Below are 15,834 nucleotides of genomic sequence, written 5' to 3'. Positions count from 1 at the left end.
CACCCACTACTCCTGTAGGGCATACTCATCTGCTCCCAGAGCTGAAGAGCTGGGAGAAGCTGGCCCTATAGTGTGAGGGGAGAGTGGCCAGGCTGTAGTGGCTGCCTGGACCATCGTTTCCAATCTGAGCAGTACATGTCTGACGCATGAGTCAAGTGCCTTGTTAGTAAAAAAGAGAATAAATAGGCATTCCCTTTAGCAGTAAATGTTTTTTTTTTTTTTTTTAAATACAACCTTCCATTAACTTTGGACCTGATGCCCATTCTAACTGTCACCAAAGGACTTGAATGGGATTGTAGAAAATAAACAATAACAACTGACTCTTCAAACACACCTGCAGTCCTCCTCCTTGTCACTGACAGTGCCTAGCACAATTATTGCTCTGGGATGGGCTCCATCATGCAACTATTGGGGTGAATCACTGAGCCTTGTGGGGTGAATGGTTCACAGAGGAGGAAAATGAGGACTTGGAAAGAAGATTTAATTTGCTCAAGAGCACAACATGAGTTGAAGGCAGAACCAGGCCTACAACTCAGGACCACTGCTTATATGGTCTCTTCATTTCAGCTTAGGAAGTGGCACCAGGGACGGATGCTGGAAGACCTTGACTGCCCTTAAACCTGAGAGGTTTCATTCATGCATGCATTTGTTCATTCATTTAATGTATCTACCAAACACCTGCTACAAATTTGCCATGGCGCTAGCTTCCCTTAATACCTCTCTATAAAACCATAATGATCTAACCCTTTTTGAAATCTTATCGTCCCAGCTCTACTCTCTCCTGGCCTGATAAACTCCAAGTATGAGTTTCTATCTGTTGATGGGCTGCATGTACTTTGCACCAAGGGCAATATGGCCTTGGCTCTGCCACTTTCTAGCTGTGTAATCCTGAGTGAACCACTCAGCCTCACAAAGTCTCCATTTTCTCATCAGTAACATGGAGATAATATTACAACCTATATCATAGGATGCTGCAAAAATATGAGATAATGTACGTAAAGAACAACGTAGTATTTAGCTGGTGCTCAATAAATGACAGGTGTTACAGTAATAAGCATATTATTATTGCTCTTGTCATGTGAAACAAGTCTCTGGAGATTCAGCAAATGGAATCTTCCCCTCTGGGACTCTAAAAAGTCAGGCTCTCTTTGTTCATTTGTCTAAGCAACTTTTATGCTTTATAAACTATAGGAATCGTGATATAGGGACAACTTGCCAAATGTTTTCAGGTCTAATGCAACAGATCCTTGATGTCTATAACCAACCATATCTTTTTTTCCTTTCTGGGCCCAGCTGGCCTGAGAAATAGTCTTCCTCTAAGTCTGATAAGGTCTGTGAACCCCAGACCTGTTAGGAATGTTGGCTATACATGGAGATAACTGCAAGGAAATGGGGCTGCCCCCCAATGTTTTAACAAGGTTTAAAAAAGCCATAAATAATGGACATGGTTAGTTATCTATGGAAGTAACCCAAGAAATTCTCTGTATATAGGGTTGCAGAGTTGAGAGGCTTAACAGACATCTCTAGAAGGCAGGACAGAAAGACAACTATAAATAAGTGGGTGATGATATTCTTCGAAGACACTTTTACTTTAAGCAATTTTCACTTCTTTAGTAAGAACCCCTATATGTGAGGGATGGCTTCCCCATGACCACATTTATACCCCATAATCCTGTCCCCTGGCCATGACTGATTGACCCTGATCCAAGCTGGATTTATCAGATTATTTCTCTCAAGAACTTAGAGACCAGGAGCTTCTGGAACCTAGTCATACTGGGCCTGTGGCCTGGGCAGTGGTCTTCAGAGTAGAGTATGTCATCCAGGGAATGTAGGATGATTTGGTGGAATATAGGAATGAAATTTAAAATAAAAACCTTCAATTCTTAATTAAAAATAGTAACAAAGTACACTTCCTTAATATTTAATAAACAGATTGGCAATGGTGCTGGTTCATGTATTGAAAGGCCACTGTTATATCCAGTTTGTGAGCTGTTGTAAGGGGAATTCTACAGTGTTACAGAACTGATGTAGCACCCTCATGTATCCATTTGTTTTCCCTGAAGGGTGACACAGTTTGTGTGTGCCCAAGTAAGTAGGTTAATAAAACATATTTATCTAGTTTTAACCAAACCTACTATCATAAAATGGGTATGTGGCTTAAAAGACTTGTGCAAAAAAAGAAAAAGTACAATGAAAATACTAATACTTCTACTAATAAAGCTAAAAGTAACTGTCAAAAAAATTTTTACAAACTAGTGGATAAAACTGAAAATTTCATATAATAATTCAGGAAGTAAGGATGTCCCTCTTCCACATGAGGCATCTGAGCTGGTTTTCCTCTGCCCTCCTTCCCTTTCTCCTGCCCCCTGGTTCTCTGCCCTGCCCCCTGGTTCTCTGCTGTGTGCTTCAGGATGACACCTATGGAAGGTATAACCTGGGCTCCTTTCCTTGCTGGCTGAGTTTGGCCAATGGACCAGTAGGGGATGGGAGGAGAGAGAGGCCTGGGCCTTTCCTCCCTTGTTCCAGCACCACACCTCTGGCAGTGACTGTGCCTCTCCTTAGCTACAGCTCATTCTGGATGGACCCTCTTCCCTGGCTCCGGAGCTCACTGGCTTCTGGTAACACGATTTTCTTCTCTTTCCCCTTGAAGAAGCACATAGAATCATGACCAAAGAATACTTATTTAGGGAAAGCAGAAAAGTTGCTGACACTGTTTAAAAAAAAAAAAAAAAGCATGATTTTCAAAATATTATTTCAACTTTCTTATTCTTTAAAAAATTCTATTTTTGTATGTTTTATAAAGTAACACATTAGTACAATAGTTCATGAATATGATTTATAATAAAGAAATATACACAAATTGGAGGTTCATGCCAAAAAAATTTTCTCTAAACTAATAAGATGCAACATCCAAAAAACTTGAAGACCACTCCTGTAGAGAAAAGGCTGGCAAGTTCCTACTGCTGGGATCCGAAAGCTGCCCTGGGTCCTGCCTTCCTGAGGCATTGCTGGCTACCTACCTTTTCCTTTGATTTTCTCAAATACCTTATAATAAATCCCACTTTCTCTTAAGTTAGCCAACATAGGCTTCTGAGATCTGGCAACCAAAGAACTTTAACCAATATATAGGTGGGATCTGCAGTTTCTTGTGTGCTGGGACAGACTATGTGAATATCACGTAATAACTACCATTTTATAAAGCACTTTTCTATAGCAAAGAGAAAGGCTTGTTTAAACTCCCCAGAGGAAAGAGGCCCTTCTTGAGCTCTGGAAGAGTCTCTCTGCTGTAGGCAGAGGTGGCTCATCAGGCCACATCATAGCCTAGGTGACCCACCCCTCAGAACTTTCTGCCTTCTTACCTAAATCTCTATCTATCAAGCATTTTGGTCATTGGAAAGGGTTTGTCTCCCATTATATATTGGCACATAGACATTTAGAATTATATACTTGTCTGGGTGCAGTGGCTCACACCTGTAATCCCAGCACTTTGAAAGGAGGCTGAGGCAGGTGGATCACTTGAGGTTAGGAGTTTGAGACCAGCCTGGCCAACATGGTGAAACCCTGTCTCTACTAAAAATACAAAAAACTAGCTGGGCATGGTGGCGCATGCCTGTAATCCCAGCTACTTGGGAGGCAGAGGTTACAGTGAGCCGAGATCGCACCACTGTACTTCAGCGTGGGTGACGCAGCAAGATTTCGTCTCAAAAAAAAAAAAAAAAAGAATTAAAAGAATTGTATACATTAGTAATCTCAGTGCTTTAGGAGGCTGAGGCAAGAGTATCACTTGAGGCCAGGAGTTTGAGACCAGCATGGGCAACACAGCAAGACCCTGTCTCTAAAACAAAAAAAATGTTTAAAACATTAGCCAAGTGAAGTAGTACATGCCTGTAGTCCTAGCTACTTGGGAGGCTGAGGTGGGAGGATCACTTGAGCCAGGGAGGTCAAGGCTGCAAGTCAGCTGTGACTATACCACTGCAGTCCAGCCTGGGGGTCAGAGTGAGACCCTGCCTCTCTTGAAAAAAAAAATTGTATACTTCAGTCTCTTGTGAGTTTGATTATTGTGAGTCAGTCTCTACATAAGCAATCAACTAATCAATTCCAGGTCACTAACCAGGCTTAGGGATAGGTCCAGGACTCTAGAACATCCCCAAGGTGATGCTCCTTGGGGAAGCCTCTTAGAAGCCAACTAGCCAGGTTTATCTTGACAACACCTAGCCTCATCATCATTGCCTTCCAACCTACAACAGGGACCAGTTAGATCTCAGGTAGGAAACAAGAAAGATGTCTTAGGTAAGAAGCCCAGGAAGACATTACACTCTTTCTAGCATACCCATACAAGTCGAAAATATGACAAGAGAGTCCTTGGGGAAACCTGACCATTTGGAGGCATCCAAAATAGAGGACTCCCATGGTGCTCAATATTAACCTGGGCTCCAATAATAATAATTACTTATTGGGTACTTTTTCAGGTATAAGTACTTTAGATCTAGCAATCCATTTCATAGGTAAGGGGACTCAGAGGTCAGATCATTCGCCAAGTCAAACAGTAAGTTGTGGGGCTGGGATTTGAACAGACTGGGTGACCTTGGCAACATTTATAGACTTTTAGGGCACAAATCTTGGAGAGCCATAGAAAGTGACTCAAGACACACAATGCAGGACATGGCATTTCTTGCCAGTAAAAAGCTTGTGATTCTAAATTTGTATTTTTCCTTCTAAACAGAGGAAGGAGCTTGTTCATAAACAAGACTAGGAGACCTGATAAAGATCATTACATACTGAAAGAAATCAAGAGAGGTGCAAAGTAGAGCAAGCCTAGTGGGGAAGCTGCTCCAGTGCCCTGCCCCGAGAGCTCAGGACCTCAGCTCTAAGCAGCAGCACTGGGACCTCCAGGGCTTTGTTCTTATAGGGGCGGGAACAAAGGGTCAGGCATTATCAATCTGTCCTGCAGCCGGGTCTATAGGCCACAGAGAGATGGAAAGAGATGGGGCTTGGTGGTCTGATGGTTTTGGTTTGACTCTCATTCTTCTCATACTAGTTACTATCCTCCTTGAATCAGTTTGTTCACAAATACCTCCCTTGCATGACTAAAGTACAGATTTGATGAGATATTGTATCAAATGTGCCTGGCACATACAAACTTGCTCAAACAATGGCAGTTCCTTTCCCATATATTTTCTCATCTACCTGTAAGAAGTAACCCAGAAGAAATGAGTTAAGAGATCACTTGCTCCCTGTCTGGAGTTGCCTAAATGAAACTTCTGTGAAAAAGGGAAAATTCATCGCCGCAGATACTTCTAGTCAGAGGCTTGCCTTGTCTAAGGAAGGACTCTGCATTAAACAAGTTCCCCACCAGGCATCTCTGGAGAAAAGGTGAGGACTGATTAACTGGAAAAGGGAGGAGAGGGGGTGCCCATGGGACCATGTGGCAACCCCTGCAGCCTCGGCCCTGCCTGTCTCTCACTAGGGCAGGGCACAAGTCTCACCATGTGCCCATGGGAGACCAGCCTTGCAAGTGGGCTTTAGCCAGGCCCTCACTGTGGTACCCCAGAGTGCCATGCTCTTCCACGCCAAGAGAATGTCTATCTGATGGTGAGTTCTGAGAAGTGTCTGCATGAATAGCTCAGCCCTCCCTCTTCTGTTTCTCTAGGGAATTAGCTGCTTTCAGGGGATAAACATTCTGCTCTCTCTCTCCAAGCTTTAATATTTAAAGAGCTCTACTTTCCCCAGTGGGCACCCTCTAGGGCTGGGGGATAAATCTGCTCAATACAATATTAGAAAACCTACTTGCCTGTTGATCCAAACACTTTCCAATACCAGCTTCATCAGTCATACGGGTGATATTAGTTTCTGAATTCCCAACAAGCCTTAAAGCTTCAGTGAAGGAAAGAGGTGTTATTTATTGGGCCTCCTTAAAGACTTCACCAGATACAGATGCCCAATCCTCTTGAGAGTAAGTCCACCACTCTCCTTGGGGTGTTTTTGGAGTTGAGAATAGGACCCAGGATTGTGGATGGTCAGAGCCTCAAACCCAGTGCAGAAGTCTTCTTGATGGAATCTCTGGAGGGGAACAGACAGGGGCTAGAAATAATAAGACCTAATGTATGCTGAGTGCTAAGAATAGACACTGGGCTAAAGGATTTAACTTTGTAAAATGGACACTAGCATTATAGGTCGAGCATCCCAAATCTGAAAAATCTGAAATCTAAAATGCTCCAAAATGTAAGACTTTCTGGCCACTGGCAAGACACTCAAAGGAAATGCTCATTGGAGCATTTCAGATTTTGGATTTTTGGATTTGGGATGCTGAACTGGGTAAATATGATGCAAATATTCCAAAGTCCAAAAAAAAAAAAGTGAAATCTGAAACACCTCTGGTCCCAAGCATTTTGGTAAGGGATTCTGAACCCATATTACAGGAGAAGAAACTGAGGCTCCAACAGATTAGGTGCAGCTCAAGGGATACAGCTGGTCAGTGGTGGAGCCACACAGTCGCTCCAGGGTCCACACTTTCCACAGGGACACTGTGCTGCCTCCATTACAAGATGTCATCTCCCCACTGTGATAATAAGGGAAGAGCTGGCCAACACTGAGCCCACCTCCTGACTCAGGGCCCAGGGTTATTTTCACCACACCTGTATGAGCAAAGTCAAGAACGTCTTCAGGCTTTCTTCTCCTCCTGATGAGCCAGGAAGCTTGGGCTCTCTGGAAACATCCTCTTGATTGGCTTATCAGCCGCAGAACTCTCTGTGGCCTCTCTGTGTCCCTTCCCTGGTGGCCACTCTGGGAACCACACCCCCCCCCCAGAGCCAGGCTGTGTGCAGTGTATAGTTTCATCCCTCCCAGCCTCTCTCACTGAGCCCATTGGTTCCTAAATTCCTGTTGGTTTTGCTGGGATGACTCAACTTCCCCAACACCCTGCACTCACAAATACCTGGATTCCACCAAGTTCATACAACCCAATTTCCACCAAGCCGTGGTGGAATGACCTGACTCATTTATACACTATGCTCACAATTTTTCCCATGCCTGTGTTTTACCTATGCATTTATTTACTTAATATTCTTTCATTTGAGTAGCAATGGGCCAGAAAATCAAGACTGAAACCCCAGTTGGCCATTTACTAACTTTGTGTTGTTAGGCAAGTTTCTTACCCTCTCTGTGCCCCAGTTTCCTGATCTGTATAAGGAGGACAATGACAGTAACTACTTCAGAGGGTTGCTGTGAGGACTAAATGAGCCACTGCAGGTAAAGCGTTAGGACAGTGCCTAGCACACAGTACACACTCACCAAGTGTTAGCTACCATTGTCGTTACTTTTATTTAAAAGGGAAACTTTATATTCCTACCTTAAATGGAAAAAGCAATACCACTTACCACAAATAGAGTTATAAAAATAAATAAAATGAAAACAGTTATTAAACCTTAGCTAAGGCCTCCTCTCATTTTTTTAAGAAGGGAAACAAACAGAAAGATGTTGAAGGCATATGAGGCTTAAATGAGGGTGATCAACCTTTTGGATTTGTCCAGGACCTGTCCCAATTTTAGCACTGAAAGTCCTGCAGCAATTCTCATTCCTGGGTGAGCCTGGACAGTTGGTCACCCTACCTCAAATAGAGGCTTTCTCTCCTTCATTCAAAGGAATAGAAAGAACTTAAGAAGGAATAATGTTCTTACAATGTGATGTTGTGTGTTTAAGGCTGGGTCAGTACCCCACATACAATCATCTTGTAGAACAAGCCCACACCTTGGGCCACACCACACAAACCCACCTCTGAGAGCTGAGTCTCCAAATGCTATAAACCTATGGAAAAGCCATCATGTCACATGTGCCACTGAGAAAGTCTCCAAAGAAAAATCACATTTGTAAATGCCAAGAAGAGGAACGGTGATTAAATTGTTGCACACCTAAAATGACTCTATGTTATAAAACCATTGAAAAATCATGTTTTGGAGTATCTTTAATGATATGGAAAAAAGGATTATATTCGAATGTTCAGTTTTAAAAAGCAGACTAAAAAATAACATATACACTAAGACCCTAGTTTTACAAAATATAGAGAAATGTAAAGGAAGAAACACATTGTAATATAAACAATACTTATCACTGAGGAATGGGATTCTAGAGGGTTTTTTTATTTCTTTATATTTATTTCTGAGTTTCTTATTTATATCCATTTCTATATTTTCCAAGAAAGTCTAGCAAAGAACATGCATTACTTTTTTTTACTAGAAAAACTGAATAAAAATTACAAATTACAAATAAAAAAGTAATAGGAAGAAAGTAACCAGAGCTGATTAAGCCCAGCCTTAGCAGACTTTTTTTACATCTCTTCCCTGCTAGGAAAAGTTTTCAGTCTGGCTGGGTGCGGTGGCTCACGCCTATAATCCCAGACTTTGGGAGGCTGAGGTGGGCTGATCACTTGAGGTCAGGAGTTCGAGACCAGCCTGGGCAACATGGCAAAACTCCATCTTTACTAAAAATGTAAAAATTAGCCCAGCATGGTGGTGCTCGCCAGTAATCCCAGCTACTTGGGAGGCTGAGGCATGAGAATTGCTTGAACCCGAGAGGTGGGGGTTGCACCACTGCACTCCAGCCTGGGTGACAGAGCGAGATCCTATCTCAAAAAAAAAAAAAAAAACGTTTCCTGTCTGACCAACTGTCCTCTGCTTTCCACCTCCCCTGGAGAAAGCCCTTGCAGAGAAGGCAGGGCTTGTCCAGGGTCATGGGCATGGGTTGCCTCTGCTAAGACTGAATTTGAAGGCCCATTGGTGAGGCTGCCCTGGATTGTCACCTGAACTCAGAGTCTAGCCTCCAAGGTCCACAGGACTAACATGATATCCCCTTTCCCTCTATTCGTGATTTTCCCATGATTTGGACTGTGACACTCAGTAACTGCCCCAGGACCTAAGTTACTAACTAGAGGCAGGGTGACATCTAATGCAGGAAGTGCCCACTTCGGACCAAGGTGGCTTGAGCTGGAGTCTACCACCTACCAGCTGTATGCCTCTCTCCTCATCTCTAACATGAGGCTTAAATTAAATAACAGATCTAGCACAGATCCTGGCACAAAGTAGGAGCTCAATTAATACCAATTTTCTCCCCTCTTTCCTTTTACATTCACTACCTGAGAACTCAGCTCTCCATCTCCCACTTCTGACTCAGCTCACCAAGGGGCAGGGGCAGGGCCGGAGTCTGGGGGCCCCAAGCTCTCTTCTCTCTATCTACCCAGGCCTCTGCTTCTACTCAGTCAGCAAACAGAATCCCTCTGCTGACCAATAAGCCCCAGAGAGAGTGGCTGAGGGGCAGTCCAGGCTCTGTGAGGTGACCCAGGAGAGGAGGCAGGGTGAGGTGGTAGGTAACTTCAGGCCCCCACCTTGCGTTCTTTCAAGTCAAACTAGATGAATCTGATCATCAGGCACACATACAAAATCAACCCAGGGCCCTGTGTAACCAGAACCCACTTTATGAACATTGTGTCCATTTATTCACAGAAACATGATTGAACCTGAGCACTTCGTGTGCTCCCGGCATCATTCTGGGTGCTAGACACACAGCGGGTGAGGAACAGGATAAGGTCTCCGCCCTTGCAGGGCTCAGTCTGTTCCTCCAAGAGGTGTGGGGTGCTTCTGTCCACCTCTGTTACAAAGGCTTAGAGGAGAGAGGCAGGGCTTTTTAGAAAGCTGAGGACCCATCATGTATAGTTCAGCCCATCGGTCAAGGAACCTAGCTTCCTCACACAGACCCACAGAACCCCTCATCCCCAAACCATGAGCCCCCTCAGCCTCCCAGGGATTCAGTTTCAAGTAGGTTTCACATGGCCCTAACTTCCTTACCCAAGATACTATTTAAATTCCCTGCTTTGTCACTTGGTGGCTGGATGAGCTTGGACAAGTCATTTAACATCCCCTAGCCCCAGTGTCCTCACCTGGGGCAGTAAGGTAAAGACACATCCCTCATGGCATTCTGTGAGGGGCATGTGAAATCCCTCGTGGAAAGCCTCAGATGCACCATGTTGCAAGGGGGCCGGTGATTCCCCCGCTGCACTCTGACACGGGGTCCCAAGCAGACAGGAGCTGACCCTGGAGGTCAAGAGCAGAGCCTCCAGAGACCATGGCCTGGGGCTGAGCACCAGCTGTGCAGCCTCTCTGTGCTAAAGTGTCCTCCTCTACAAGACCAGGGTGGAAAGAATGACCCCTGCTTTGTAGAGCTGTGGGAGTCATGAGTTACTGTATGGGAAGGGGAACAGTGTTCAATACATAGTAAGAACCATGTGTTTGCTGTTTATTTTCTTCCAGAAATACATTTATGGGGATAGCTAATCATGTTGTAGCAACTAGCACATGATTATCCCTCCAAGATGATAAAGGATACAGGAATGCCTCCCTTACCTCCAAGCATAAAGAGAGGTACATCCGCTGTGAATATAAACAGCCACCCACCAAACATGCATGCACACACACACACACGCACGCACAATGGAATCATAGACAGTACAAACATGGTAATGACAGCTGTTTTGTCCATTAGGTCAAAAATCGCAAGACAAAATTGGAGACAGGATCATACTCTGGCATTCACGTCTGTGTTGAGAGGCATGGGCACTGGAGTTAGAGTCATACAAACTCATACAGGGTTTGAGTCCTAGCTCCACTCCATCTTGGTGGAATGACCTTAGGCTAGTCCCTTAACCTGAGTTCCCTCCCCCATAGAACTGTTGAGGTAGGGCAGTGCAGGGGGATGGGCAACTCCACCTCCCTCACTAGCATGTCATCATCCCTCAGTGGGGGCAATACAATCCTTGGCAGGTCCTGACTCCTTTGGACCCCCAGCCTCACAGTCCCGGGAAGCTTCCTCCTTTCCCCTGCAAAAGACCCTGCTCAGACCAGCTTTACTTCCCTGCGCCACCCCAGCGAGCAGCCTGAAGAGTGTTGGGAAACAGCAGCTGCCGAGCTCTGGGAGGCTGGAGTGCTGGCCAGGGGTCCCAGACCCCGGGCTGCTGTTTACTCAAACTGCAGAGCTTCTATAGCCTTTACAACTGTTTCCTGAGCAGGAGGGAGCAAGACAGCTGGGCCAGTCTCTGGCCTCTCGCTTCCACTTTTTCCTTTGGAAAAAGCCAGTCCAAATGCTGCTCACTCTAGGAATCGCTTCAACTCGGAGCCCTGGAGGTGAGCAGGGCCGGGCACGGGCCGGGCACATACACCCCCTCTAGGGAGCAGGGAAGGGCACAGGCCAGGGGAAGCTGGAGACAAAAGAGGAGACAGAGACAGAGATAAAAACAGAGACTGTGACAAGAACACAGGATGGGAAGCGCAGAGACAGAAACAGGGGCAGGGTTAAGGATCTAGACAGGTCATGCCAGCCCAGGTTCAAGGCAGAGGGGCGTAGGGGGACAGAGAGAGAGATACTTGAAGCACAGAGGGGAGAAAGCCCTGCTTAGCAGACTTGCCTAAGCTGAAGACCCCGTTGTTGCCACAAAGGGGCCCATAGGAAAGCTAGGGGTTGCAATCGCCTGTCAGGACCCACATTTTCACCCTGAGCTGTGCACACTTTCCAACAGCAAGCAAAAGGAGCACAATCTAGTTAAGTTAGGACTGGCAAGATTCACTTCTGATTTAAAACTTAAGACAGCAACAATAAAGATAGTCAGCTGAAATGCCACCCAACAAAGCCAGCTCCCCTGGAAAGTTAAAGTTTAGCGCCCCCATCCCAGCACCCTGTACCTTTAAGGAAGAGAAGGTTCCCTCCGCTTCCCAGACGAAGAGGCAGGTTATTCTAGGATATAGGGGAGGCTTACCTAAAACTGAGTTATTCTCCTTTCCTCCTCTGGCCAGCCTCCCTTCACTCTGGGGAGCTTTTACCATTTAAGGTCAATGTTACATCTGGCTCCGGAGCTCGGAGCCGAGAAGCCTCTGGCTGCAGAACCTCGGCCGCACGCCTCCTCTGAGAGGGGCTGGGACTTAGAGCCGAGAGCTCCTCTGGGAGCCCCCCTCCGGCCTGGCTCGGGGGATAATGGCAGGGAAAGCCGACCAGCTGGCCTCAGGGCTCAGGGCAGGCTGGGCCTTTGGGGCAGTCACTCACCCTGGGCCCCTCCGATGGGTATCCACACAGCAGATGGCAGTCCCCATGGCAACTCATGCCACTGAACACTGTCCTGGCCGGACGGGGACAAAGCGACCCTGCAGATCTCCCCACCCGCCTGGAGCCTCCAGCAAGCATGTGAGCCGGGAGAAGACCCTGGGCCAGTGCCAAGAGAGACTGGGAATGGTTCCTGTCCTGGGGATTCAGGGGCAGGGGCTGCTCCCACTGCGTTAAACTCTTGGGATTGCCAGAGAGAATGGCCTGGGAGATTCAGCTACTCCCAGACTTGGCACCAGCCCCAAGGATGTCAGTCTTGCTCCTCCACTTAACAGCCTGTGGTCTTAACATTGTGGAGCCTCAGTCTCCTCATCTCTAAAGTGGGAATAATAATGATAATGCCTAACTCACTAGGTAGTCAGGGGATTAAATGAGATGTTAGTCAAGTGTTTAATACACTGCCAGCATCTCATAAGAGCAAGTTCAGTATGAATGAGCTTCCTGCCCCTGCCCAGGAAATCCACACCCTGCCCATACACACTCTTCACCTGCCTTGGGTATAGGGCCCACCCAAGGCCAGGATCATGGAGCTCCAAGCTGGGCGCAAGCCACATGGGGACTTCAGCCCCTTCTGTGGTTAGAGCAGCACAGAGAAACCCTAGGTAAAGTTGCTAGATAAATTACAGGACACCCATTTAAATTTGGATTTCAGATAAACAGGGGACATACTTGTACTAAAAGACTGTTATTTATCTGAAATTCAAATTTAACTAGTCATCCTCTATTTTTGTTTGATAAATCCGGGAACCCTAGCTTTTGGCCATCATTAGCCACCCAGAAAACATTCAGTAGTCATGGTAGAGAGCACTAGGGATTGGAGCTCCCAGGCCTGTGGCCTCAAGCCCTCCTGGCAAACACAGTCCTTATGCTCAGCTCCTGGCCACAGATCAGCCGTGCAGCAGTGGCAGATGCTCTCCACTGAGCCTGGCCCACTGAGCCTCCATCCCAGCACCTTCCTCAGACATGTGGTTCTCAGGAAGTCCTGTCTCTTCTGTGTGGTTGTTGTAGGAGAGATCACTAACAGGGGTGCAGCGCATGAAGTCTGCTACCCTCATCAATAATTGTTTTTTGTAAATGAAACCAGAGGAGGCTGTCTTGGGTACTAGCCATGCTTTCTCTCAAGTGTCCACACCCGTCCACATGGAGGTACAGGCTCCCCCAACAACCCCTGTCCCCCACAAAGCCACATGGTGGTAACTACTAGAATTGCAAGTATATGGTCTAGAAGGAACTGACCAAACTCTTCAGTGCTGTTTCTCCAACTTCAATGTGCATTAGAACCCCCAAGTGTGAAGCTCCTTGGGCTCCTCTTTCAGAAATTCTAATTCTATGGATCTGAAATGGACCCAGAAATCTGCGTTTTAGTGAAGGCCCTTGGGTGATTCTTATGTACTTGGTCCAAGGATCCCACTTTAGGGAATGTCACTTCAAAGGTTGATCTTGTGAGTCCAGCAGCAGGCACTACAGGGACAATCAAAATCAGAAGTTGAAATGGAACCTAGGGCTGGCTGTGTGTGTGTGTGTGTGTGTGTGTATGTGTGTGTGTGATAGAGAGAGAGTTCAAAATCATATATTGTATTGAGTACCTACTATATTCCTAGCATTAGATTAGATGCTTTACATAAAGGCACTCTATCCTCACAAGTGCCTATGCCTTTCCTTCAAAAGGAAACTGAGGCTGGAAGAAGTAAAACAACTTGCTTGATGTTCTGCAGCCAGTAAGTAAGTGACAGCGCTGAGATGTGAATTCAGGTGGTCTGTCCCTAAAGCTCTGTCCTCTTTATCATGCTGCCTCCGTTTCAGCCAGGGTTTCTGAACCCAGGGTTCACGGATAACCTTCAGGGGTCTCTGAGCCAACTGAAATTGCATGTAAGCCACTATGTGGTTTATGTTTCTCTTGGGTAAAGACCCACAGCCTTCATCACACAAAGGCATCACCAAATAACTTTTTAATCATTGCATTAGTGATACCATTTTATAAAACACATGACTGGTCAGTGTGTAAAAATGGAACAAGTTCTATAGAGGACAACTTAGCACTATCAAGATTATACCCTTTGACCGATTCCACTTCTAGGAATTTATTCTATAAACACACTCCCACACTTGGGAAACGACAAATGAACAAGATTATTCATTGCAGCGTTATTTACAAAAGCAAAAGGATTGGAAACAACATAAATGTCTAGCAACTGGGGCCATAAAAGAAGATGGAGTGCAGCCACAACAAAGGGCAAGGAAGCTCTTGGTGTACTGATCTGAAAAGATTCCAAGATACATTAAGTAGAAAAAGTAAAATAACAGTGTCTATCAAATGCTACTATTTGAGTGAAAAAGAGTGTGTGTGTGTGTGTACATATTGTAATATGTACATATATACACACAAATACGTATATATGCTTACATTCATGTATACACACAAGTTCATATGTGAGTATGCATATCATCTCTAAAATTAGCACAAGAAATGAATAACATTTAGATTAGTTGCCAACGGGGAGTAAAACTAAGTGGCTGGGATAAAGACTGACCATGGTTACACCTTATTGATACATTTAAAGTTTTGAATCATATGAGCAAAACATGTGTTGACATTCACAAGGCACGGTGGCTCACGCCTGTAATCCCAGCACTTTGGGAGGCCAAGGCGGGTGGATCACGAGGTCAGGAGATCGAGACCATCCTGGCTAACACAGTGAAACCCCGTCTCTACTAAAAATACAAAAAATTAGCTGGGTGTGGTGGCGGGCACCTGTAGTCCCAGCTACTCAGGACGCTGAGGCAGGAGAATGGCGTGAACCCGGGAGGTGGAGCTTGCAGTGAGCAGAGATTGTGCCACTGCACTCCAGCCCGGGCGACAGAGCGAGATTCCGTCTCAAAATAATAATAATAATAATAATAATAATAATAATAATAATAACAAAACAAAAGCATTGCTGTGAACAGGGATTTACTCAATTCATCTTCCAGCACTGCTTCCCCCAAGTGTCAAAGGGTATTGGCATGATCCTGACTAAAGGTTATTTTTTTTTATTTCTTACTTTGGAATAATTATAGACACACAGGAAGTTACAAAAATAGTACAGAGAGTCCTACATACCATTTACCTAGCTTCCCCAATGGAGACATCTTACATTGGTGTTGTACAGTATATTTCAAAGCCAGGAAATTGGCACTGGGATGCTACTGTTAACTAGACTACACATCTTATCCTAAAGGTTATTTTTAAAAGCATAAATTTCTCACAGCTCACTCATCCATTTAAAAATGCTTATTGGGCAGCTTTAGTGTGCCAGACATCATGTGGGACAATAGGATGTGGCAGGAACACTTCAGACCCATCCCTCCCTCATGTCAGGTAGACTAGTGAAGGCGATCCCTTTACTCCAGTGGGAAGAGCGTCATGGAGGCCTGGGATCCAGCAATGCACAAGGAGTGCTGATCACAGCTCTAAAAAAGGAACTGTGTCCCTTGCTATCATGGAGCTTCACAGCTTGCCCAAAAGCTGACTTTTAATCCTTAAAAGAGCATGAGCAATTACTCTGGCTATATTTATCCTTGTTCCTGGAGCCACACAGGGATTTGGCCTCGCTCTACCAAAATCTTCAGCTCCTCGCTCATTCCCATCAGCAACAGTCATTTGTCCTCCACCTAAAAGCAGGGGCCCAGCAGAGGCAGACTGGCACATAGCTCAGG

The 15,834-nt window shown here is 45.4% G+C and overlaps 1 protein-coding gene across 2 annotated transcripts in view; it reads right to left on the bottom strand.

The window, feature by feature from the left end:
* Positions 1 to 12,017, bottom strand: part of IRAG1 (inositol 1,4,5-triphosphate receptor associated 1) — a 123,843-nt gene extending 111,826 nt beyond the window's left edge. For both annotated transcript variants that reach the window (XM_055282422.2, XM_055282425.2), the window contains exon 1: positions 11,798 to 12,017. In XM_055282422.2, the coding sequence (XP_055138397.1) occupies positions 11,798 to 11,864 (67 nt within the window). In that variant the 5' untranslated portion in view covers positions 11,865 to 12,017. The remainder of the gene's footprint in view (positions 1 to 11,797) is intronic.
* Positions 12,018 to 15,834: the final 3,817 nt, after the last annotated feature.

The sequence above is a fragment of the Symphalangus syndactylus genome, chromosome 6 (assembly GCF_028878055.3).
Source record: "Symphalangus syndactylus isolate Jambi chromosome 6, NHGRI_mSymSyn1-v2.1_pri, whole genome shotgun sequence".
NCBI lineage: Eukaryota > Metazoa > Chordata > Mammalia > Primates > Hylobatidae > Symphalangus > Symphalangus syndactylus.
This window is presented reverse-complemented; position numbering and strand designations above follow the sequence as displayed.